At 38.3% G+C, this 26,166-nt stretch overlaps 1 protein-coding gene across 1 annotated transcript in view; it reads right to left on the bottom strand.

The window, feature by feature from the left end:
• Positions 1-14,900: 14,900 nt before the first annotated feature.
• Positions 14,901-26,166, bottom strand: part of MAP3K21 (mitogen-activated protein kinase kinase kinase 21) — a 41,188-nt gene continuing 29,922 nt past the window's right edge. The window contains exons 6-10 of the mRNA XM_030945605.1: positions 25,693-25,815; positions 22,456-22,606; positions 21,341-21,435; positions 19,130-19,915; positions 14,901-18,502 (exon numbers count right to left, since the gene is read on the bottom strand). Of these exons, the coding sequence (XP_030801465.1) occupies positions 18,078-18,502; positions 19,130-19,915; positions 21,341-21,435; positions 22,456-22,606; positions 25,693-25,815 (1,580 nt within the window). The 3' untranslated portion in view covers positions 14,901-18,077. The remainder of the gene's footprint in view (positions 18,503-19,129; positions 19,916-21,340; positions 21,436-22,455; positions 22,607-25,692; positions 25,816-26,166) is intronic.

Below are 26,166 nucleotides of genomic sequence, written 5' to 3'. Positions count from 1 at the left end.
TGCAGTGAGGACCATCCAGCAAATGCTGTAAGTCTGTACAGCAGGAGGCAGCACAGGTGGCAGGGCAGACTTCTACGAAGGGACCTTGTCTGTAAGAGCTGAAACATACAAACTAACTCTTTCACAAGAAGCAAATTACATCCAAACATGACCCTGTTCTAAGAAAAATAGAATTTAGAGGCAAAATCAGAAAAAATGAGACTGGATATGAAGGATTCCGTTTTCTTTTATGGGAATTATTTGATTTTGAATTGAGAAAACAAAGCACAGCTCAAAGTCTGTAAAATCTGGAAATTAAGAGCTTGATCTTATCTGATTTTTAAGGATGCTTGGTTCTGGATTTCATTTAGAGAATGCATACAATAAAGGAATAAAAAAATCTATACATAAAATTAATTCTCAGATATCTTTAATGGGACAGGCAGATTTTTAGTGTTTCACTGCCCAGCTGCCAGAAATACCCATTGTTAATAACTATACAAATATTTTTATGAAGTAGTCTACTGACTTAATTAAAAAACAAGCTGAATTTACCAGCTGTAGCAGGGAGAAGTGTAGTAAGCAACTGATGTAAATATTTACATATTTGGTAATACAATTGCATCCCACTAGCAGGATGTTCTTATCATTATGGTCGAAGCTGAATATTTTAAAATAATTTTTAATGGTTCTGGCCTATTTCTCTAAATAGGGAGAGTTCAGTATGCACTTCCAATATGCCTCACGGGAGCAAATACTGTTACAGAGTACTCTGTGAGTTAAAATTTCTTCCTGGTATGTTTTTCCCCCCTAGAATGTGGTACCACAGCTTCCTAAAACAGCTTCCTAAAGGAATACAGGGCAAAGTATCTTATGACAGCATCCTGGGAGGACAAGAGCTGATCAGAATGAAAGGCTACAGAAAGGATTCCACAAAGGGGCTCAACAAACAGAGCTGAAATTAAAGAGAAAACTTGAAGGTCATCTAAATGAAATTGCTAGGAGAAAGACTGAAAGCAATACAACAAACACAGAGGCATCCAGGCACAGTGAACTCTGGAGGAACATCCACACTGGAACTGGCATCCTCTGCTCATCTCCATGTGCTTATACAGAGAGAAGGAGCTGGAATGTCACCCTAAGAAGGGATTTTCCTGCTTTAAAATCCTTAAAATGAAGCTTTCATCCTCTGCATGATGCATTTACACCAAAAGACAGAGCAAGTTTTCTACAAACACCTCAGAAGGCAATATAAGGCACAGTACGTGTGCCAGAAAATTATGAACTTTGGGTGTGAGCGACATATGCCCCCAGAATTCTTGCTGAAATCGAGTGCTACTGCACACAGGCACGTTCAGTGCAGACCAGTTCTGGCAAAAACTGGCAGTGACAATTCTGCTGCATAGAGAAGGATTACACCTTGATAAAACTGGTCTTTTTCAGCTTTAGCTGTGTGGTTTGTCTGCTCTGTGCAAACTGCAACATTAGCTGCTAATGGCAGACGTGCTCCTAAGAGCACCTGATCAATCTCAAGCTCTCAAGAACCACAGGAAAAAACAACATAAGGCATGCAATGTCTGTGGATTAGAATTAACTCGTGAGAAATGACATAGAATGTATTTACAGAAGCAATAATAAAAGATGAGATAGTTCCAGAAAGCAATTAAAACTTATTTTATTGGGTGGCTGTGGAATTTTGGCTATATTACTAATTCAAATCACCATGGCTTTCTGTAATTGCTGGCTTGAAATTTAAGGATGAGAGAAAAGTGCTGCCAGAGGCACTACAGGCTGACCTGCTTCTAAAAACACAAGAAGGTCACAGTGGTAGGCAAAAACAAATGAAAAATCATGTCATCTACTGCACTGGCCAGTACTCTGTTTTCTCTGTCAACCCATAGGAAACTTCAGCACTGGAAAAAAAAAACCAAGGCTAGGATCATGATCTACATGAAGTACCTGTGTTGTCTTCCTTCTAGAAATGAGGATGCAGAAGAAGAATATTTCTTTTCTAATACCTACACAAAATGAAACAAATGTGAAAGTCTTATAAAAGGACTGAAAATCAAAAGAGAGGAAAAAATGCCCCTTTGAGAATAGTCAGGACATGCAGGGTACCTGCAAGATGTATCACGTATTGATAAGCAGCTCACATAGCTGGGTTTTGCAACATGATAGTAATGCTGGATAATTGTGGATAATTTTCTGTGGGTAGAGTGGAAAGAAGTAAAGAATAGCACCTGTTGCTTCAAGAGAAGCTAAATATTAGAAGACAAACCAATGAGCCAAACCAGTTATGCCAGGAGATGAAGGTATTGAGAAAAAGGCAAAAAGGGGCCTGAGCACTTTCCTCCAGCAGACCCTTGCTAAGTTTCTTCTCTCCTGTATACTCTATTTCAGTCTACTCCTTGAACCTTGCTCACAAAGTCACATAAAAGTAGTTGAAATAAATGCATATCTCTTACTTTCCAGATGAGGGCTTCAGCAAAATGACACCTTTCTCCTTGACTAAAGAGAAAAACTTTCACCAAAGAAATTTAGGAAAATTATGACATTTTTGAAAGCCATTTTCATCTCTCTTTTTGGTACTCCAAACAAAAATACTTTTGATTTAATATTCCTGTCCATATTTAAACTCCCTTTACTACCCTTAAGCCTAAGTCTGCTTCTCTTTAAATCAAAGGGAAGCTAATTGAAAAACCAAGATCATCACATCTCATGGCATCTCCTCAAGTCACTGTTAATATCTGGACCTAAGGGTAAAGGAACTTGTTTAGGAGACCTCTCCTGTGCCACACCCTTCTCTGCTGAGCTTTGACTCTTGCTCCCTGCCCTTGCTGTGTTACCATCAGTGCCCATGCACACAGCAGCAGTAAAATCCAGCAGCAGAGAAGTGGGTGAGTGCTTTTTGAACCTGTGCAATTCAACATGATCAGAAGTGTGGAAACCCAGACCACCGGGAATATTTCTCTGTCTGCTGTGGGGTGCCCTGATCCCCAGGGGAGCACTGACTTTGACCCTCATTCATGGAGGAAGTTTCCTAGACTTCAAGGTAGACTAGAATCCACAAAAGTGTGAAATATATTATAGAGAGTAGTGTAGGTGTGTCACTTGGTGAGAAATTTAGGTTTTGGGATTTTTAGTATGTTATGGATGGAAGCAAGATGGAGGGCACAGGGTGCTGTCCAGGGTTTCTTCTTCATGCTGCTTCTTCCTTTTTCTTCATGGGTTTGGGTGGCACTCTGTAATTGGGCAGAAAAGTTCCCATTGCAGCTCTTTGGGATCAGTTATTGGGTTAAAAGGGAAAATAATCTAGGTGTCAGTTCTTAACTGGATAGTTTAGTCTTAAAAGACCTTGTAGCAAGAGATTGTTAGCCATTTTGTGCCTTCTAATGAAAAGCTGCTGGACTCATGGTTGTGAGACTGTTTTACTGATAAGAAATAATAAACACTTAAATCCGAACATGAAATATTGTCTCAAGTGCCTTCAATCCAGGCCCAGAAAAACCAACGACTGGGACCCCCAGAAGAAGCGTGCAGGAAATCCCACTTTTAACTGGTGAATGTCTCAGGGAACAATTAGGAAGAGGTACAGGAGCTGACAAATAGCTCTCCAGTCAGACTCTGACATGAGGCAGAGTCTGACCGGAGAGCAACACTCAAAAGAGCAGCGTGTGCTTTCACTCCATGCAAAGCCATGGTTTTTATCTGCTACCTGCCCACTTGTGTGTAGTAAATAGGCAAAAAAGAAATTAAAGGAGGCTGATGATTTTGAAAAAGTGCCTGTTTATTAAAACCAAGAACAACAGAGGACGAGGCCTCAAGGTAAGCTCAAGGCCTATGCAACAAGCCAGAGGTAACACTAATAGTTCTGTACAACAAGAGGTTTCCCAAGACACAAAGTACCATGGAAAGACATCAGGTACTCGGCACCAGAGGTTTTTAAAGTCTCTTATAGATGCAGGAATGGGGTCTTTTCAATCCACTTGTTGACTGGTCCTTTTTCTGGTTGCTGGTTGGTGCATAAGATGGGGGAGTCTTGGCCAATCATTCTGGAATTCTGAGGCCTCATTGGCTGGCAGGTCTTCCAATCACAGTCTATATTAATGTTATTATCTCATGAGGTGACTTTCTGGAAAATTCCCTCACTCAGACTTCACCGCCCCTCCCTCTAATGGGCACACACTCATATTACAGTACATTGAACTCCATAACTTATTACTTCATAACTTATTACATAAATCAGGCATAACAATATATTACATTAATTAACAATTCAGAATAAAATGACATTGTAAACAATTCATAACTCCGCCTATGAAAGCCAACTTTATTTATAACATGTGGATAAACACCAAGCCCCCCCTGGCCCACACGTTTTCCAGCTGCATTTTCCAGCCAGGCCGAGTGCCCCGGTGTCCCCGGGCCAACGGGCGCTGGTGACATCTGGTGGCACATCTGGTGACATCTGATGGCACATCTGGTGACATCTGGTGGCACATCCGGGCCGCAGGGCTCCTGAGGGCGACATCTGAACTCCCGCCCGAAAAGAATTTGCCGTCATTCTCTTGAGCTTAACTTCTGCCGCAAGCACCGCAAATTCAACCCCAAACCTCACAACTCACAGCCTAAGCTCCTCCAGCAATAGACTGCAATTCCTTGCTTTCTCTCCTTTTCTATTCCAGGACTTGCTGCTGACAATCTTGTAAAAGTACAAGCCATCGACTGTATCACAAGCATCCTTAAAATAGAGAAAAATAGTCTGCAACATTGTCAAAAAGCATTTTTTTTCCGGCACGAAATCATGCTACTTGTAGGCACTTCCACCTTTTGCCTATAGCAACAGATTTAAGTGAGCCAAGCCTCTTTTGATAAGAAATAGTAAGTGTAAGCTATTAAACTCATCATTTGAATGGGTCCCAGGGGTGTTTTTGTTTTGGTTTGACTTTTTTTTTTTCATATATTTTGACTTAACATCTGAGGAGGGAATCTACACAGTTTACTTGCTCTGCTAGTCCTTTGCTGTCCAGTCTCTCCCCACTTCCTTTCTTTCAGAGAAGAGAGGCCCCCCAGCCAAACTGGCATACTAAAACAAAACAGCCAGATGCTGCAAGGAAAAGTGTCTCACTTAGCTTGGACAAGAGATGTGGAAGGTTGGTAAATGGTTTATAATCACTTCTCAGGATTCAAGTCCCAACTTTTTTTACATCTACACAACTCCACCAAAACTGCCAAGTTTTTGTCCTTAATTATTTGCCTCATATTCCCAGAGCTCAAGCATAGGACTGGAGCTTCAAGGAAACTAGAGATTTTTATGCAACTACACAAGCCACTTAAAAGCCCTTTAAAAACTTTTTTAGAGCTGCAAGGCTATATTTGCAGCAATTCTATGTTTCTTTCATTAATTTTTTTATTTTAGAAAAAAAAAATAAAATAGAGACTCCATCTTTTCCTTGAGATGGAGTTTAAAGATATCCTAAATAAGAGCTTCCACACCAATTCATCCCCAGAAGCATTTATGCAACATGCATTTATGGTCTGGTATCTTACACTTTAGTGAACTTCTCATGAAAATTATATATACAGAGGCACTTTGACAAAGCTTAAAAATGGAATTAAAGCAGCAGGTCAGGAAAATTTGGCCTCTCCTCCTTCCTGGAGCCTTAGACATACTGCTAAAAAACAAGGTTAGTAGTAATATACATCCACCATGCTGACACAACACGGTTCCCTTAGTCATGATCCAGGGAAAGAAGCTGGACTCTTCACCCAGGCTCACGTGTGACCCCTTTTTCCCTCTGCTCCAAAGACAGACTCCCAGGTCCCTTGAGGTAGCACCACCCCATGAGCCATCCCCTTCTGTACAGTGAGCATGTGGCCTTCCAGCTTCTGCTCTGGATTGGTGGGGCTTCACTCCCTCCTATGGAATCTCCATCCAGTCAACCTTTGTTTCTTGCCCAGCCAATTTGTTTGCAACCTCCCCACCCTGTATAATCCCAGGGAAGAGACCTTGAATTAATGCTGCAGAACTTCTCTTCTTTGGTCATACTTCAACTTCCCCCCAAACCACAAGCTTACTAGTTCAGCCAGCTGTGATTGCAGTGAAGGAAGCTCAAATATAGAGCCCCCCCCAGGCAATCCTATTATACTATACTGAAGAAGCAGGTAGACACCACTGTGTGTTTTAAACAACAAATTTTTTTCTCGTTGGAGTTCTCCTATGTTTGTAATGGAATTCTGTCCTCAATTATGCCACTTGCATATGTGAGTTAATAATTCTGCTGGATTTCTGCATACACATCATCATGCCTATTAATCATGCTCAGTGAAGGAACACTGATTTTCTTTATCTGCTTTTGGTTTTGCTACATCATTGCATGCAATTCTAAATAGATTACTTTCTTGTCAGGATTTCTACCTGACAGTCCAATGCTCCAGTTAATTAACTGGAGCATAAGGTTCAGTGTTCTACAGTCCTTTTCCAAGTGCAAAGACAACTTTTTTCCTAAGCTGATTTTGGTGTTCCCGATTTATCACTGTAAGCAGCAGAGAAATTTGGCATTGGGCACATTCCATGATTACTGGAGGAATAAGGAGTTTAACTGGCTTTGAGAATTGAATGGGTTAAAGTTCAATTTTCCCTCTAATCAGCTGGGGCAAACAGGTCTTGAATATTTATTTGAATAGAAAGCAAATTCTGTTGCTATACTCACTATAGGTATGGGGCGGGGGGGAGGAGGCAGAAATTGCTTCTGTTTGTTGCCTTGGGTACCAAAAGATGATTCTTGCTTTTCTTCCCCACAGCAAACCCCTAGCACTTCCACGTCCCAGCAACTGCAGTTGTCATAATTTGGACAGTCTCCAACGTTCACCAAGTAGAGCAGATTCATCTTGATTTCCCTTTTAATCTCCCAGCAAGTTAATCTATTGCATGAAGTACCAGTGGGCAAACTTTGTATCTGTTAGTAACTGGTTTTAAGTTCATGGCTTTGTAAGATATAACTTTTCACTTATTATTTCTCAACCACATGATTCAAATTACATCTGAAAGTTCCTTACAGTAGGTCTTAAGAAAACCAGCATCCTCATCCCTCAAAATGAGCATATCTAGCATACCAAGGAATAACCAACTGAAACATTATTAAATACAGAAAATCTTAGGCTTCCAGAACTCCCTCCAAAAGCATTTATGACATTGTTTAAAATCCTACGACAAACACAAGGGTGAGGGCAAAGAGGAACAACAGCAGTTATTGCTGAAATGTAATTGGTTGTACCCTGCAATACAATGGCTCAGCAATCAACTCTCTAAAGTAATTCAGAGAAAAAAGAAGTATCTTTTTCTGTAACCACTACAGAGCTAAAAGTATGTTGAAGTCTGGCCAGGATTTGAGTGCTTGCTTCTAGCGTTGAGAAAAGGGTGAGGTTAAGAAATTGTTTTTCAGCATTCTACCCTAAATATGTTCTCTTGAAGTGGATTCCTCTTTGGAATTACACCGTCCCAGGTGAAAAGACTCAGAGCTTTTGCCATCTATCCATTTTAAGCTTTTGTATGATAAACTTGACTTCAAAATACTCCAAAATAGGAATATAACTTTTAATGTAAAAACTCCAAGGAGATGCACAAAACTTAGGTAAATATAAGGTGTACCTTTAAGACTCCCCTTCCTGTATAAATAGGCTTGTAATTTCTCAGTGATATGAAATTTTTGGGATATGAGAGATGAACCAAGGATAAACTGGCTGTCAAACACATACTTTGGGCATTGGCAATTTGGGCATTGGCAGTTTTGCTTTTCTTTTGTCAAAAAAGTATTGTGGAAAAGTCCCAACCAGCAATTTAGTCGCTTCTAAATGCAAACAATATATCAGTGACAGAAAAGGGACTGGCTGTGACTGCCCCACCACTTGTGTACAAACACAGCAGCAGGTTACAGCCACAGTAACACAGTAGGCTGCAGGATCAAAAAAGTAAAGGTAAACAAAAGGCTGACTATTAATCAGTAGAGACTTTGTAGAAAAGTCAGCTCCTATAGGTGGCTGGCTTTAAGGGCAGAGAACTGCACTTCTGCTTGCTTAAAGAGCCGAAACTTGGCACAGCACAGTGCTACCGTGCTGTTCTTCCACCAACTACTTACCTCTGGAATTTGAAGCTGGAGGCTTCAAACCATACATTCTTTCAAGCTTATTGACTTATCTCATATTTATACCCTTAAAGCACAGAGATACTGCGGTGGTGAATGCAGACTCTCTCCCTTTTCAGCTTGCCGCTGCAGGATCTGTGCTTTTGGGAGATGAGATTTACAGTGCAGCTCCAGGCACTCGACTTCCACAGCTCAGTTGTGAGCCAAGGCTTTCTGTACCATTGCCTGAGCCTCCAGAGACCCATTCAGAGCTCGCTCTTCCAGTTCACAGCAGGTACTTATTTCTGCATAGCCTAAATCTACATGATGGAGTAACACTTCTCCTCCCTCATCCTCATGCTTCACATTAATTTATTGAATCCCTTCTCCAAGGTAAAGAGGGAGCTGTTCCAAGAGATAATGCTTCAGTGAAAAAGGCAAACTTATCCTGACATTTGAGGCAATAAGCTGTAACATCATTCTTTAGGATATATTTGCACATTTGCTGCACACTCAGAAATGGGGAGCAACCAATTAATACAGCTTTGTAAGAGAAGTATTAATCAGAAGGGGTTGGAATAGGATCCTTTCATCCAGACAAAGGAAAATACCTAGTATCCTAACAAATTCAGGGTGCGAGAGAACAATGAGACAAAATTTGTTGTATGAACCAGGAAATCAATCCTAAGCTGTAATAGCTTTGACCAACCATGAGAATCTTGAAAAAAACCCAACCAACCCAACCAAAAACAAACACTAAACTTTGTGTAATTATTTCTCTAATGTGGCAGTTACTGGCTAAATCATTGCAACCAGTTGTGACTGGAATTGCTCCTTGCCAAAGTTAAACTTTAACTTGTGAGAAACCTGTGCTGTGAAAGAAAAGTATGTACAGCTGTGGTGTATTCAGTTCCCAAGCTGAGTTAGAGCTCCCCTTTGTGTGTGAAGTCAAGGCATTTACTGCTGCAGCTGTTGTTTACTGCTGAAACCTGGTGCCTTTGATCACAGCTCTGAAAGTGCTTTACAAAAAAAGGATGAAGTCCTTGTGCTCATCTTACAGACCAGTGCCACAGTGTAAGCAAAGAGAAATTCAGTGACTTGTCCAAGATCAAAAGCCGAACTTGCCCTGGAACCAGGGTGTGATCTCCAGTTTGTACTGCCTGCAGCTAAAACTTTCCTGCTGAACTCATTGCACTGAAAACTGCAGAAAAGTAGAGCCATTTTAGAAGATGCTGTTCAATGTTGCATTTTCAAGATGAAATACTAAAACATCACAAAATAATGAGATAGTATTTACTTCATTCAAAGGTAAGCAAAAGTTTTCAGAAGCTTAGATCTAACTGGACTTTAAACAATTTGTAGAACTCCTAAAGTACTTGACTTTTACAACCTCAAACATGAGCTAAACTGGCTGAATCAATTCAATGCAATTGCATGGGCAACCTTTTTTAAATCTTCCTTGAAACACCACTGTTAATTATTGTTGAAGGTGGCATGGGAAAGGTCACTGAACTGATAACACTTAGATATAATGGTTTTAACTCTTTGATATTGGACGCCTCTGAGGACAAGTCAACCTAGACAAGCTATTGGAATAAGATTCAATGTAGCAAATTGATTTTTTACCCTAGTGAGGAAGATTTTATATAAGGATTGAATGGGGCAGTTGAAAAAGGCATACAGGAAAATAGTAAGGCAACCTGGACATTGGCCTAAAATGAGGACAGATGTATTTACTTATAAATATGGTAACAATAAAGCAGTGAGAGAGAATAGTGAATTAGACTAGTTTTACATGGTTGTATAAAAACCACAGTAAAGATGAGGAAGAACCGAAAGTCTTAATACACTGAACAAGATTGTAAGTAAATTAGCATAATTTATGAGAAGTATCATGATCAGAATACAAATCATAAAGACTAAGGCTTATTAAATATGGGGAACTGATGGAAATGTTGCTTTTCTTATCAGAGATTCATATGCTGGCTCAGTAGTCCAAAATACAAGAACTACAGGTTTTGAAGGAAACCTGTGAACTTATCTGAAATGGGGACACTCCTCAATCTCCCTTCTCCAAACTGACAAAACTAGATTTCAGTACCTGAAGGACTTGAATAAGGCTGAAAAATAAATGGGAAAAATAAATTAGAAACTTTGGATCAAAGGTATGACTTCAAAGAAATTCTGTGTGAGAGAAATGTGATTCAAGGGCAGGACCCAGCATCTGGTGTTGTGGAACTTCATACAATTGGCCTTGGCCCATTTGTCCAGCCTATCCATATCTCTCCACAGTCTTCCTTCCCTCCCACGATCAACACTCACACCCAATCTGTTGCCACCTCTTACACCATACTGAACCAACACTTCAGTTTTGATCCTCTGACTTCCTTTCCAGTGAGAAAAAACTAACTGGCTTGAATGACAAGAATTAGATTCTTGTAGTACCTGCATCTCACTGCTTCACATGGTCAGGCCTGAACTGCTGTTTTTAAGAAGTTCATTTCACATGAAGGCTTTTGTGGACTACAGGATCTCTGGGATTTTTTCAGTGTTAACAGCAAGATAAACTTAAATTGGACTATATGGAAAAGGATGAAATAAAGATGAAACTTCTATACTTGAGCTTCTTTTCAGCTGTAACCCAGCGTCATTCTTTCCTGACTTCCACAGGTATTCAAAAAAATTCATCAGGTACAACAAAAATTAACACTTCTCAAAACAAGGACTACAATCATTGTACACAAAAGCTGGGGTAATTTTCTCTTTTTGAAAAGTACTTGCTGTAGGTATATTCATACTATACTTTTATCATAGAATTACCTCCAGCAATATCTGTTGGAGCACATATAAGCCAGACCCCCTCTCCTTGCCTGATACACAGCATTGCCATTCTTCTTCCTTGCAAACCCTCAAAGTGTTAAAAGGTTTTAAAGTAAAGGGAGAAAAACTGTCCTAGGAGGATATTTATAGCTCTTTGAGTATCTCTCTTTGCTTTCAGTATCTACAAGCACATAATATGCAAGCACTGTGAGTGCCCCTGACTTTCTCTAAGGGATTCAGAACTCTGTTTAAAAAATACAAATTGGTGATAGGCACACTTTTCTTCTAAATATACTGCACAGCTGTGGAAAGAGAACCTCATGGTAGCTATGCAGGCCTGAAGAATATACCTATTCATTCTGTAGAGTTTCCCTAACTTGGTAAAGTGATCAAGCTTGATGACTCCATACTATGACACTTTTAATATGCTTTAGATAGTATCTGTTCTTTGCATCTTCTAACTATAGATAGTGACAGTACAGGTTTTCTTCATAATACACCAATAGAATTTCCTTAACCAGAGAACCACCACAGTAAAAACCACCCAAACCTGAAAAGGCACCTAAAAGGTATGCTGTTGGTGGGTTACATTTGAGGCACAATAAATAAGTAAAACAAGGCTATTCCCTTGCTCACAAGTATCTGTCCAACAAGTATTTCTTGTGGGTAAACTCGGGTGTTGGTATCTTAGCCCAGAAGCCAGCCATCACAAATAAGAAGGAATCAGGGCCTTGGTGATGAGAATTTTGACTATCAAGAGTGGAGCCACCAATGTCAATAACTTGTGGGGCTCCACAGTGAGAAAAATAAATATTTTGATGAAAGTGTGATAAAAGAGTGACAGAATTACTGTTACTTCTGCCTTAACTATTTCAGGTGGCCCATGCACTGAAGGAGACACACAGATATCCCTAATGACAGAGTTAAAAAGGCATGCAACCATTTGAAGGCCACTTCTGGAACAGCACTGGATTCCCTCTGGGTGAATACCCTGTCCCTGGAAATACTCTGCAAGGCTCTCCCAGCACTCCCAGGAGCTCAATACAACTTAAGTGACTGGACAATATGTCTCTAGTATGTGTCTTTCCCTTACCTAGGCTGCTGGCAGATACACCTGATGTTTGATTCACTTTCTTCTTAGCACAACTACCTCTATCTGGCTTGGAAATAAAATCCTCCCAACCACTGGCATCATTTACCAGGCAGAATAAATGGCATCTAGCACAAGGCACAAATGTCTCTTTTGGTCTGGGAGGCAGCAGAGAGTAAAAAGTCTTTGTAAAATATTGTTGCCTAACTCCCTCTGCCATAAAAGCGAGTTTAGAAACTTTTGAATTATGCAAGTGATTTGCAAAACAAGTGAGCAGAATGAACAGTCCTGTTGTTTATTTTCTCCTTTACCCCAAATTTGCAGACTACCACCTGCTTTCATAAGGACTGGCAAGCCCTCAGATGACTAGACCATTCATGGTGACTGCTGCTACACCAAAGATCTTATCTAGGTGTATCTGAAGCTGGCAGGAAGACAACAGGACACGTGCAGATTCTCTGGCATGGGAAGAACTCTGCAGCTACAGCAGGAATGGCTGCCCTGGGCACCTTTCTTTGGAGAAGCACCAACAGTGTTCTGCTTCTGAGGAGTTCTCAGCTGTGGTCTCTCTGCCTCCCCTTCAGAGATCAGAGTACTCATCAATGTCTTCAGCAGCTGTAAGAGATTGAAGTTGTCAGATCCTGCAACTGCATACTTTATGTGGTGGGAGGGAAGACTGATGTTCTCAGATATAACACAAATGTTTTTAAAAAGTCTACTTAGCAGTGCTGCAGAGCATGAGACTTCCTATTAATGACTGCTCAAAGAAGTAACACCAAATGTGACACCTGATTGAAATTTGACTAGTTTGGTCACCTGGGGTGAATTGATGACTTTGCTTTTAAAGCAAATGGCAAATATTTTGAACAGATTTGAGCTGTTACATCGAGCAGCACTGAACTCAGGCCATCCTGATGCTAAATCTCAACTACTGAAGCAATTAAATAAGGCCTAGAGCTGAGAATGGCCATTATGTCTTTATTTTTGAAATGGAAAGAAAAAAAAAAAGCATTTGAAGAATTGCAATTACCAAAATCACTTAGGAAAAATACTTTAGATTGTATGAATAAAATATAAGATGGTTTTAATTATAACTTGCTTAACTGTCAGTGGTGGAGTACCTGAGGGGTTGATACAAGAGCTGATAAGGTTTAACACCTCCATTACCAACCCAGATGTTGGGTCAGGGTGTATTCTCAGCAATACACAGACAATTTAAAATAGCAGGAGTGGCTGATGCACCTGATAGTTCTGCTGCCATTCAGAGAGACCTGGACAGGCTGGAAAACTGTGCTTAGAGAAATCTCATGAAGCAGAAATGCATTTGGGGAGGAAGAAGCCCACACACCAGTACACACTGGGACCAACCATCTGGGAATTGGCTTTGCAGAAAATGACCTGAGAATCCTGATGGACAAGAAGCTGAACAGAAGCCAGCAGCGTGTCCTTACAGCAGACAGCCAACAGTTCTCTGCATTAGTTATGGTGCCAGCAGACTGATGGAGGTCATCCTACCCAGCACTGGTGAGGCCACACCTGGAGTGCTGGGTCCAGTTCTGGGCTCCCCAGTACAAGAAAGATACAGACTTAGTAAAACAAATCCAGTGCAGCACCACAAAGACTGGCAAAGAACTTGCATCTGTGGAAAGGCTGAGAGCTGGGTCTGGAGAAGAGTCCAGGAGGATCTTATTATCATTGTTTATAAATACCTGATAACGGGGTAAAGAGAGATGTAGGCTCTTCTCAGCCAGTGTCCATCAACAGGATGAGAGGCAATGGGCACAAACAAAAAAAACAAAACAGAAAGCAAACAAGCAGAACCAAAAGCAATCAATGAACAAGAAAAAAACCAAAACAAAACAACCCAAAACCCCCAATTAACAGGAAATTCTATCTGAATACGAGCAAATGTTTTTACTGTGAGGATGGTCAAACACTGGAAGAGATTGCCCAGAGAAGCTGTGGAGTCTCCATCCGTGGAGATACCCAGACCTTCAAGGGACATGGTCTTGTGCAGCCTGCTCTATCAAAAGGGGCTTACACTCTTTCATCTCCAGAGGTCTTTTCCAACCTAAATGACCCTGTGATTCTGTGAAATAAAAAGTAAAACCATCCCACCTGCATAGTTTTGTATTTGATTCTCCAACTTACTAGATGAAAAAGCACTTATTTTGGTTAAAGAAACTATGTTATCAGACTATCTATATCAAGCATGTTGGATTTCTGTTAGCATTGGGATGAATGACTCATATTTGGTTTGTTCAGGAAGAATTCCACTACATCCTGGCAAGGACTTGGGACCTTATTTAGAATACCTAATACTGCAATCTTAAGCACCACCACCTGCATAAAAAATGTGTTAGAGTCTCCTTAGCTCCTCATAGTGCACACACCATAGGGATCTGAATAGTTGCATTAAAAAAGAAAGTGGTTGGTTACACTGTGGTCTTTTCCATTACCTCACACTTGTACACAAATCTTTGTATTACCATTGCAACTGTGTATAAAATAAACTGCCTTTGCAGCTTGGCTTACAATCTGGGCTCCATACTGACACTCACAGGCCACATAAATATTTGTTACGCAGCCAGTCTCACTACAAGCTGAGTGCAGGCATGTCTTTATAAGATTTGGCTTGCAACCTTATAAATTCAATGTACAATTCAATACATTTCTATTTGAATTTCACTGTATCTTCTCTGTTGTCACTGTGCAAATGGATACTTCCTTTTCCTAACTGAAAAATGGGCTAATACATCCATGACATGATCAAGGAAGAGTGAAGTTCAGAAAAGGTGTTTAAAATATTATAAGGAAAACACTGGCTTAATTTGCCTAAAAAAAAACCCCTAAACCTAACAAAAAACCTCAAAATACCAAACCCCCAAAGAACCAACCTCTCAACAAAAACCCCACAACAGAAGGATGTTATTACTTACCTGTATTCTTGATGCTGAGTTTATTTGTATCCACTACTTTATCTCCTCTAAGAAACTCAGCCAATATTGTAAAAAGCATCAAAAGAATATTATGGTCACATCAAAGGAAAAAAAGAAGCTTATGCTAAATGTTTCTGCCCACATCAAGTGCAAGATATTACAGGAATGCTCATGTTACTGTACTGGATTCTTAATCTTAACAATTATATTACAATCTTCCAAGAACAGGCTGGCCATAGTCTATAGCTCCTGGTTATTCACCAGAGAACTCTGTACATGTTAAGAAAACATTAAAATGTATTTTTTCAAGAAAATTCAGGTCACTTTGCAATACAGTAGCTACAAAACATTTATTTTTTAAATAAAAACATTTAAATCATCAGGTTTTGTAAAACAGCATATCAAGTGTTTATCTCAATCTTTGTAGTGTAAGCACCTTCAGTTTTATGCTAAAACAATCAACATAAATTATTATTTGGTCAGGCTATCAACCTACATTGAAATAAATATCCTTTCAACCAAGACAGGTCACTTAATGCATACCAGATTTCTGTACCTTTATAGAAAATTTCTCTGGTGATACATGAATTATAGACTAAAACCATGATTGAAAGAATTGTTTTTTCTTCTTAATTACAGTGAAGACTGGCCTATAATTTTAAACTATAAAGACAATTATAAAGCACTACAGACTATAGCTTAAAAAAACTGCATCGCATCAGAGAAATATTTGAGATGGCTTGCCCAAACTGTCTCAGAATAAGAGATGGAATACAAACTCCTGAATTACTTAGAATGCACTGGGCTGGCCATATCATATGTCCCAATCTTATGGGAAATTGTTCATTGAATAGGAATAGAAATCTGTTTAATTACAAGAGAGATAAGTCACTAATAAATGAAAACAATATAGCTCAAAGAGCTCTTTATGCTGATACTATTGATTACAAAACACAGGGTGCAAAATTCAACACTTGAAATTATATAAACCTTAAAAATACAGAACTTAACAGAAGTTTACAAGTCAAAATACTTCAGCACCTGAGATTTTCCTGTAGAAAGCCAAACAGAGATACTTTCTTCAGAAATATGTAATACAATCAGCTCCTTTTCTCTCAGTATTACACACAGGAATAATTGATAAAGAAAGAGTTGAAATATATATAATGCTCAAAAACTCTAATTAAGCCTTAAAGGTAAATGTGCTGTTAATCTATACTTAATATTTGATTAATGCCTTTATTTTACAAAAACATTTTGTATTAAAACTGGAACAGACAATCTATTAAAGTGTTCTGATGAAATTAAAGTTGAAACAGAAGACAAATAACAGTATGTGACTTGAATCATGTTGACAGAAAACTAGGAATACAGCGACAGAAACAGGTTTGAAGAAAATGCACTAACAATCTGCTATGCAAACATTTAGATTTACAGACAGCTAGTGGTTCTTTACTTTTGGTAAACTAATACTTTAAGGAAATTATTTTCTGTTTTCACTTTGAGAGGTGGGAAGTTACATTTTCTGGGTTCTGCTCCGTGTGATAGACTTCATGATTTTGTTTGTATAACTGTATGTCATCTTCAAGGTGGACACTGTAGTGCATACAGTCTTAGAACAGAAACGTTCTTTTTTAATCCCTTGGATTTGAAACTTTTAGCAACTGTGTATTCTATCTAAACTCTCAGACCCCAGAGTAAAGGAGAGGAAAAGATTTAAATACGAGTCTTAACAAAACAGCATTCGGATGGGAACACAGTATTTTTAGTCTAACATTATCTAATTTTATTCATGAAAACCATTTAAATGTCAAATGAGCTGCAAAATTAAGACTTCAAATACTGGAAAATGAGGGATGTTCCTTTAAATCTAAAAAATGCTTTCATCAGGGAAAGTATACTGTACATTTGGTTTTATTTAATCATTCACTTAGTGATACTGTAAAAAATTAAACTACCAGTGTTATCAAAGCTAAATGTTCCTCCCCCCACAATTAACTACTGGCAATTTTCTGGAAACTTTCTCTCACTGAAAACCAGTCAAGCACATCTGTTTCTGTCCTTTGATTCCTAAATTTGAGTAAGCAGGCACTCAGTAGTACCTTAGGAAGAAAAGCTACAGAGATTATACTGAAAAATTTCATATTAAAATATAGGAGTTTTAAAATTAAGTGCAATAAAATGCACCATTGGCTCACTTAAAACCAATTATCCTTAAAACCCACCAACTTTCTTCAATACAAGGTGCAGCAGAGTTTAAAAAACAAGAAAGAGGACAAACCCCTTCACCACAAACAAAAAATTCAAACTCAAGAATATTGCTTTCAGTGCAAACACTGTAGTCTTCAAAAGGTTAAGAGTACAAATATTTACGTTCCAGTGTATCCTTACCTACAAGGAATGTTGTTTCACATTACAAGGTATGTCAAATACCTTTACTCTAATAGCAATACTGAAGTTTACCCTCTCAAATCGATATGGTGGCTGAAACTGAAATGTTTATACGAGCAGTGTAACTTCCTGGAGAAACTAAGAAAGTTCTCACAATAACCAAGGGCAAAAATTACAAATTTAGCTCCTGGTTCTTAACCAATTTCAGTATCAAATGCCTGCAAGCAAACACTTCCTTTATGAGGAGTGAACAGAGCCTCCTGTACCTGCACCTCAAAACTCCTTGTCCCTCTCCCTGAACCTACAAGCCACAGAGGCAAGCTGCAGACCACCACTTCTTAGGTGAAACTCTCCTTGACAGAACACAACCTTGCTCTATATGTCATTCATTCTTTTAATGTGTGAAAATTAAATTTCTAGCAAAACCTCTCAAACCTAAAGAAAACTTCTGTGACACAGCAGAGGGAGGTGGGCATTTTATTTTAATCATTCAAAATATACTTACGAAGTTCACCTAGAACATGATTTTGCAGCATTGTGCTTTTAGAGTTACTAGCTGGGATTCCAAGGAACATTTGAAAAAGGCACCTACTACACTTAATTAGCTGCCCATTTTAATAATTTTGGTACTATTTGTCACAGTACATCAGAAAACAGCAGCACAAAGTGTTAGACAGACAAGAATTTTACATTTGTTCCCCTTTATGAAGCAAACATTTTTAAAACGCAAGGCACTCAGGACAGAAACTCTCTCTCCAGTTCATATATAGATGGCCGACAAGTTTTGCTCTTCATTCTGCATAAAGGCACAGTGCAGTCTCTGTTTTGACCTTCCACATCAATATCAAGTAATGAGGGCATGTGGCAGTTAGTTCTTTCCTCAGTATCTGGCAAGAAGTTAACATCTGGGTGTGCATTGCCCTCTGAACATTCAGAGTCTTTAGAGTTTGGTTTAATAATACGTGGAATAATCTGCCATGCATCGATTTTACTTCTTAGAGAAGAAGGTCTAGGCCTTGAGATAGCACTGACAGCACTTTGCTTTTCATTTGAAACACCACTGTGATTGCTTCTTTGTTGAAAAGATGGGGAGGGCAGAGTTCCAGGAACTGACAGGACCGGGAGTCTGGAGACATCACTGGTTGAAGCAACTCCATTAGCTAGGGGAAGGAAAGCCCAAAGAAAGAAATGCAAATTTAAATGACCTGACTTCTTGAATTCCTTGCTATTTGTAAAACTGGGTTGCCATAAACACTAGTGGCTTTTCTTCCACCAGAAAAATGAAGAGGTTTGTACTTTGTGAGGAATCTCCTAAGACAAGACCAGTGGTGCTCAAGTAACATGTTTGTATCTAGACTCACTGCAACCGACAATCAAAATTTATTTTTTCTTGCTACAAAAGATATGTAGACAAAAAGCACTAACCCCCTAATAACTGGATGAATATTCATACTGGAATAAAGTCCCATGAACTTCTCCAGTTATTCTGAAAAAAAAATACACATGCACAGAATATAATGAAGAATATCATTTATTGATATTCTTTTATTAATTTATTGATATTCTTCAATATTGATATTCTTCATTTATTGATATTTTATCATCATGAAGAATAACATTTATGCCACCCCAGAATACCAGTATTGAAATTTAGAACTTCTATTCAAAAACTCATTGATCATGAGCTTATCCATTTCAATGTAAACCAGATTTAAAGACATTATTTTATGCTTAAATTTTTATCATCAGCTCAACTTAGAGATTCTTGGAAGTTCTTAATTACCCACCTGTGGTCTGAAAATGGCTCCCATCTGATAAGGTTCGTCTGTGACCAAACATACTTAATTTTGTGGAGGAATCTTTTGGCACAATTTGAGACTCTTGTTTCAGACCAAGACTAAAAGGCTGATTTTTCAATTGTGTTGAAACTGTGTTAGGAACCAGCTGTATCCTTTGTTCTCTCTTACTTTCAGAGGTTTGGGATGAAAGGTTGTCCATGGAACTACATTGACCACAATCACCGAGCACAGTGCTTACAAAAGCATCTTCACTATCAGGTTGAAGCAGGCATTTTGTAGAAATGGAGGGCATAGAGAGCAGATTCACAGTGTCTGAGGCTGGATTTAGGGATGGAACACTTGTTTCCTCTTTCTTGTACTGCAGTCGTGTAGGGCTGGCACTCCTGCGGAATTTTGAAGCACGCTGAAATATTCCATCACGCTTCTTCCTCTCATCTTTAGGCAAGAGTTCATCTGGACCCTGTGATTTGTTCAGCTCTCTGATATCTAAGCCCAGGGCAACGGATGCAAGGAGGACAGCACATCCATACAGCACTGAATCAGTCTTCTTTTTGTGCAGCGTCCTGCTCAGACTGTTGGTAGGTGTCATTTGAGGAGTACTGTTTGTAGAACTAGCTGAGGTTCCTTCTTCAAAGCTCTCGTGTTCTACTGTGTTCTCTCCCTGATCATCTTTCCAAAGAGGTAGATTAATATAGGCCTGATTGGGCAACTTAATTGGCTTTGGTCTTTTACCGTCCAAACCTTCAGGGGTAAGTTTCTTATCAGTACTGGCACCTGTAAAACATCACAGTATTCTTTAAGATTGCAATTCAACTGTTTAGCTATTGCATGTCTGCATATGTACATCATTATTTCCTTTAACATGCACAAGTATTAACCTTGAAGGATACTGTACAATCCATTTAGATGCTGTCAGAAGCTCAGACTCACATTTTGAGTTTCAGAAACACGCCTATACCTCTTAGTGTTTGCAACACTTTGATAATGCTTTATAACAACACAGAAAATATTTGGGTGTATGGATACAGAGAAGTAATTTACTCTACACAAATTGGCAGATAAGATCTGGAACATATTCTTTACAATACTTTCAACTCAGCTGAGTTCCAAAATCCAGTCAGTTATTAGAAATTTTTCCAATTAATTAATTAGGTCATGGTGGTCTGGAGTAAAAAGTAAATTTGACATCTTACACCTAATGACAAATAAAAAGGAGGTATTATTTGACTTGCATGTGTTATTCTGCTATAAACTATTGAATGCTAGAGAATAAACCAAAAGCATTTGATATTCAAGTAAGGTAACTTTGTGTGCAGGGTTATAGTAGTAAGCTAATAAATCTATAAAATTACTATTTGTGAAGCCTTGATTTATACCCCTACCACTATACATGAAGATTAAAGTGCCTTTTTCCAGCAGTGTCCAAGCAGCTTACTATTTCCTCTTCCAGATGGCATGAATCTAGCTGCTGGTATGGACACCAAGTTATATCACAGGCTTTTTTCCTGACACTGGGAACTTAATGCTCTCAGATAGGAGAATCCACAGTATAGAAAAAGGGTGTGCAAATTTTAAAATCATTACAAATATTTTATCATCATGGCCCATTATAGCAATGCTCATAAAAAGCAACATGCAGCTATTATGCTTCTGATCCTAAAGGGAGCAAGTATGTTTTTCCTTGTGATTTTACCTGTGAATAGCATCATGTTGTCTAAAACACTTGAAGATTTGAAATCTACATTTCTGTCTTGAAAATTTAGACAACAGGTCTCATTCAAAAAACCAGGGAACTAATATGTGGGAATATATCAGGGCTTACAGGTTTTTAAAAAACTATGCATTTTTGCAACGACAATGTCATCAATGATTATTTAAATGTCAAGACAATTACTGATTTAGGTTCTTTTTAAAAGAAACAAAAAAGTGGTGACTGCAGACCTCATATACAGAGTAGCCTGCAACTGAAAAATATGGAAAAAATCTCTATATGGTTCAGTTCACAGACTACGCGTATTTCTTTGTTGCTAATGATGTAAATACAGGGGGTTTTTGCAAAGGAAAACAGTTGGCAGCATAATTTTTCCTGTAATATTCTGCACAATCCTTTAAGGAATTCAAGCAATACAATTTCTAACATGGAATGTGATCTTAATACTATTATATGGCTACTTTCACTTTTTCAAAAATAGCTCTTACCTTGGTCCACAAATAATGAAGCTAAGGGCACACCCTTCTGATTTTTCATTAAAACAGTTGACCAAGGGTTGCTGCCATCTGAAAGGGGTCTTACTCTGCAATAACAATAGTTACTTTGAGATAACAGATACCATGCTCACATAAACTTTGTGAGAAAATTATTTTCTTTTCAAACTCTAAACCTGCAGTACATAACTGGAAAACCTTTCCAAAGGTAAAAAGAAGATGGAGTAGCACTGAATCATATGATTATAAATGTAAACACGCCTTAATGTCAGGCATTGTTTTTATGATAAAAATTTCATGTCTAAAAAGAAAGCAAATGAAAAATGGGCCTTTGTTACCTATTGAACAACACAAGTTTGTGAAAACCTGTGTGAAACAATAGTTTCATTGTCTCAAAGAAATGATGTGAATATTGGAAGTTTATTAAACTATAGTGACTTTTAAACAAACAAAAATAATATAAACCCAATTCCAACTGATCGTCTGGAACCAACTCCTGCCACAGGTAACTGAGTGGATATCCCTACCACGAAAAACAAAGAAAGGCACTATAAATAATTGTATATACTAGAGAAATAAAGAAAAGTATTCTTGCTATCTCTGGTTTTGAGCCATTGGAAAACATAATCTGTAAGTAAAGCTGTCCAGTTGATTTTCATAACCTTTTCACCCTCTGTCTGTCAGCATAAAGGATGTTGCTGGTATGAACTGTGCCTCACATATGCCAAATCAGTCAGTCTTACTTAATCATGCTGAAAGTACCCAGTGGGGGCCATGCTTGCAATTCCTCAAAATAATGTGAGGAAGGGCAAAAAAGACAGGCCATGAATGTCTGGTATGCACTGGTAGCTCAGCATCCCAGTATGTTCCAAATGTCAAAAAAACAGAGATAAAGGGTAATAGATAAGAATCAATAAATCTTTAACATAAGTAGGTGATTTATCCTCAAGATTACGTGGGGGAGCTACTCATCAGTAATGTAATTTCTAAATTAATTAAAAGGTAGGAATTCTTGCTGTAACTAGACACAGCAGAACTTTTTTCACTCACTACCTATGCCACAAAGAAGGCTTTAGTATCATCAAAATACCAAAATGTAGTAGACATACTTGTCCTTACAATCTGCACGATCCTTTGTTTGAACTGAACTTGGTCCCCATGTACAACCTTTCTTTTTGAAATTTCTCTTTACATCTTCAAACTCTTCTTGGTGATATGTTGTGCTCCTTCCCCAAGTTCTGTTGCTTTCATCTGAAGTTACTGGAGATTGGATTTAAAAACACAAAACCCACACACATAAATACTATTTCTAAACCCAAAATATTTTGACAGAACAGAGTATGTTCTGCACGGCAAAACCATTTTGACACAGTAACACAGAAGTAGAAAAAAAATTGTGATTGTTTTTTTCTTTTACTAAAAGCACCACGAAAACTTCACTGATCCAAAAAGAGGAGCAAGAAAGAAAAGTGATTTATGAGCTTACAAGACACCCAGATCAAAGATAAAGCAGCAAAGCAATCACATTTTCCATGTTTCCTTTAACTGAGAACCTTATATTTAGGTAATTCAGACAAGTGAATTAGACTGAGCACTTAAGTTCAATGAATAAAATATATTCTGTGGACAACTGGTATCAAAAGAAACAAATATTCCAGTTGTGACTATGATTAACATTTTCTTTCTCCCTACACCAAAACAAATTATACTTTAAAGTGTCTAACCTCCATTAAATGCTTAGTCTGTCACTGTCTCAGCTGATAAATTAAACATAACCAGCACCTTGGAAACATAACAAAATCTTGCCTTTTTTCATAACCCCACAGGGAAGTTCATATTCACTTGTGATATCTACATCTTGCTGGTACACATATACACTGTTTCTTCGGCCATTAGCTGTGTGTGTATCTGTTTTTGGAATCACTGAGGAAAAATTAAGAGAACGTAGTAGAGATCTTAGTCAAATTGATTTCAGCAACAGAACTTTTTCCCTCATATTTTTATCTTTGGGTCATAAAGCCTAGATCTATAAAGGCATTAAGTATCTTCTAATGATGGGTTTTCACAATAGGGTTTAAAGGATCCTCTTTCTAGGACCCGACCTGGGAGGGTAGATTTTCACATGCCACTGACTAACTGAAGCATTAGCTTGGAATCATGATGGCATGCTAACAGATACGATAGAGAGACCTAGGAGAAAAACAACATGGCCAGTTACAACAGCATGATAAATAAGGGGGCATTTACATGCCCATGGTTCTGCTGTTCCTTCACTGTACAGATTCTGCTCCTTCTTCACCATACACCTCACCAGCAAAGCTCACACTGTAGAATGGCACTACATTTGCCTACCTTACACTCTCATTTTCAACCACATTCCTATGGAATATGTACCTTAGTGGCTTTCCTTCTCCCTCCAAATCTCCTTTCAAAATCATCAGAATTTGTTTCAATAAGAAATTAACTAGATTTTTCTTTTAACCTAATGCTTAGATTTGAAAGCTAGACTTGCTCAAGACAAAGTGAAGCAGTCAAGTAACCAGCTGTTACATATGCCTGTTCAAATCACCTGTATTTGAGCAAGTCGTCTTGAAACAAAGACACTTTGAAGTTAAATCAAGATAAAACATGATTGTGGGAAAGGGAATTTATTTTGCACAGGTGCAGATGGGTGTGGAAGCTAAATTGTTTCAGCTAGATACTCCTGAGATATCTGATAAGCTTTTAGGTAAAAACCTAAGGATCCAAACCCAGAAGCAGACATGTACTTCTTTTAAACGACAGCCTTTATGTTGTCCTGCATGTTGAAGCCCTATGAATACAAATGCCTGCTCAAATAAAGAAGAAAAAAAATCCTCAGTGGTACTTAGCACACATGCAAGGAGTGGCACTGCAATAGCTTACACAAGGCTATGCAATTAAAAAAACAAACACAGAAAATTCAAGTTTTCAGAAACATGCCAATACCTGACATTTGCTTCATTTCCAAGCATGTCCTCACAGAGCAAGAAGAATCAAAGATAAAATGAGATAGTAAAATGTCATAATTACATATAAACTAAGAGAAGCCTTTCTTTGCCTTTCTGCAAAAACCAAAGCCAACCAACCAACCAGAAAAACCCACCACATTTTGAGGACAGGAAACAATTGACAACAGAAATACTCTGTCATCTAACTTCTGAGAAAGACTCCAGTTGATTTTCCTTCCATCTCAAATTTTCATTATATAAAGCAAGACAGGGTTCGTCCACCTCCCTCCTTTATCCACAGTGTTGCCAACTGTATCCACTGCAGCTCAAACAAATACTGAAGTGCCAGAGAAGACATCACTGCTCCCCTTTAGACATTAGGGGATTTCGTAAGGCAGAGGTGTTACAAAGGAGATGAAAGATCTGATTTCTATCCAAACTTAAAACAAAGCGTCAGGCTGGTCTAAAATTCAATCAATCTTTACAGAGTAGCTACAGAACATATGGAAAAAATCCTCGTGCATTCTTATTTCCCCTTCTCCTCAAAGCCAGATTTTGAAGTAATCTCCCTCACAGGTGACTGTGCTTGCAAAAGAAGATAGCCAACATCCATAAGCAATCAGCTGGAACAGGTTCCACTGATTTCATAGAGAGAGAAGCTTAAGGCATTCATCTCTGAATATGGCTAATTAGACAATCTACTTTGCACAATAGATCAGACAGTACAAATCCAAGCAGTGAATCCTGTAGGAACTGTTTTATCTGTGTATATGTCATTCCCAAAATGCTTCTCTGTAATAACGTGATCACATTTCTGGTACCTCCACTATGTGAGCATGAACATACCCACAAATTTTTTTTTGTCTCTTTTTCCTATCTTCAGAAAACCTAAAGCAAGATTTCTTCTGGATTTATACCTGTTTAAAGCTTGATTCTCTTCTGACACAAGAAAGTTGGGTTATTGGCTCATTCTTTGATCTTTCCATCTTACAAGACTCCCTTACTCTCTGAATCTTTCTTTTCCTTTATCAACTCCAATACCTAATAAAAACTTGTTTTCATCTTTCTTGGGTTCTAAATGTGATGCTTTGCCTTTTGTCATAAATTTTGATTTGTCATTGTTTTATCCCAGTTTACAAGTTGGTTCCCAAAGTAATTAAGTAAAGATACAATTTAAAGCATTCACAATAATTTTGAATTATTGAAAATTATTTAGCATTTTAGCAAGATTATCCCTCCTTTCAAAGAAGTTGCAACTGTTAGAACCAATCAAGGGATGTGGAAATCAGACAGAAATCTGCCAGGAATCTGATACTACTCCAACATTTCAGTATGTATATGGAACACTCTCTATTGATCAAATGAGTGGACACTTACATTGTATAGCTCGAAGACGAGGAATTATTGTGGGGCTACTTGATGGACTAGAGCTGTTACTGTTTAAACTCCTCCTCTTATCCAGATTGGGGGATGCCTGCACTGTTATTTTGTGCTGGAAATCTATAAGAGAGCAAAACAAATCAGTTTTAATGTTCTGAATAAAACACTTCTCAGAAAAACATGCTGCTATACTTCTTTAAACAAAGTTATATAATGAATTAGACTTCATTATATGTAATTTTTTAAACAGGTAAGAGATATACATATTAAAAACATTGAAAAACTCTAAATGTAACAATTTAGATTTTGAGTCAAACAGGCAAGACTTCACACCTTCATGTGATAGTCTTGCAAGAATATGAACCACACTAAGTAGGTCCAAGTTATTAAATCTTTTAGGTTGTCACAAGAGGGGCAAAAAATGCCCATCAGTATTTAATTACAAATTAATCAATACTCATTCCCATGAGA

This window comes from Camarhynchus parvulus, chromosome 3 (genome assembly GCF_901933205.1).
Source record: "Camarhynchus parvulus chromosome 3, STF_HiC, whole genome shotgun sequence".
In the NCBI taxonomy this organism is placed as follows: domain Eukaryota; kingdom Metazoa; phylum Chordata; class Aves; order Passeriformes; family Thraupidae; genus Camarhynchus; species Camarhynchus parvulus.
Note: the sequence above shows the minus strand (reverse complement) of the source record. Positions and strands in the feature narration are given on the sequence as shown.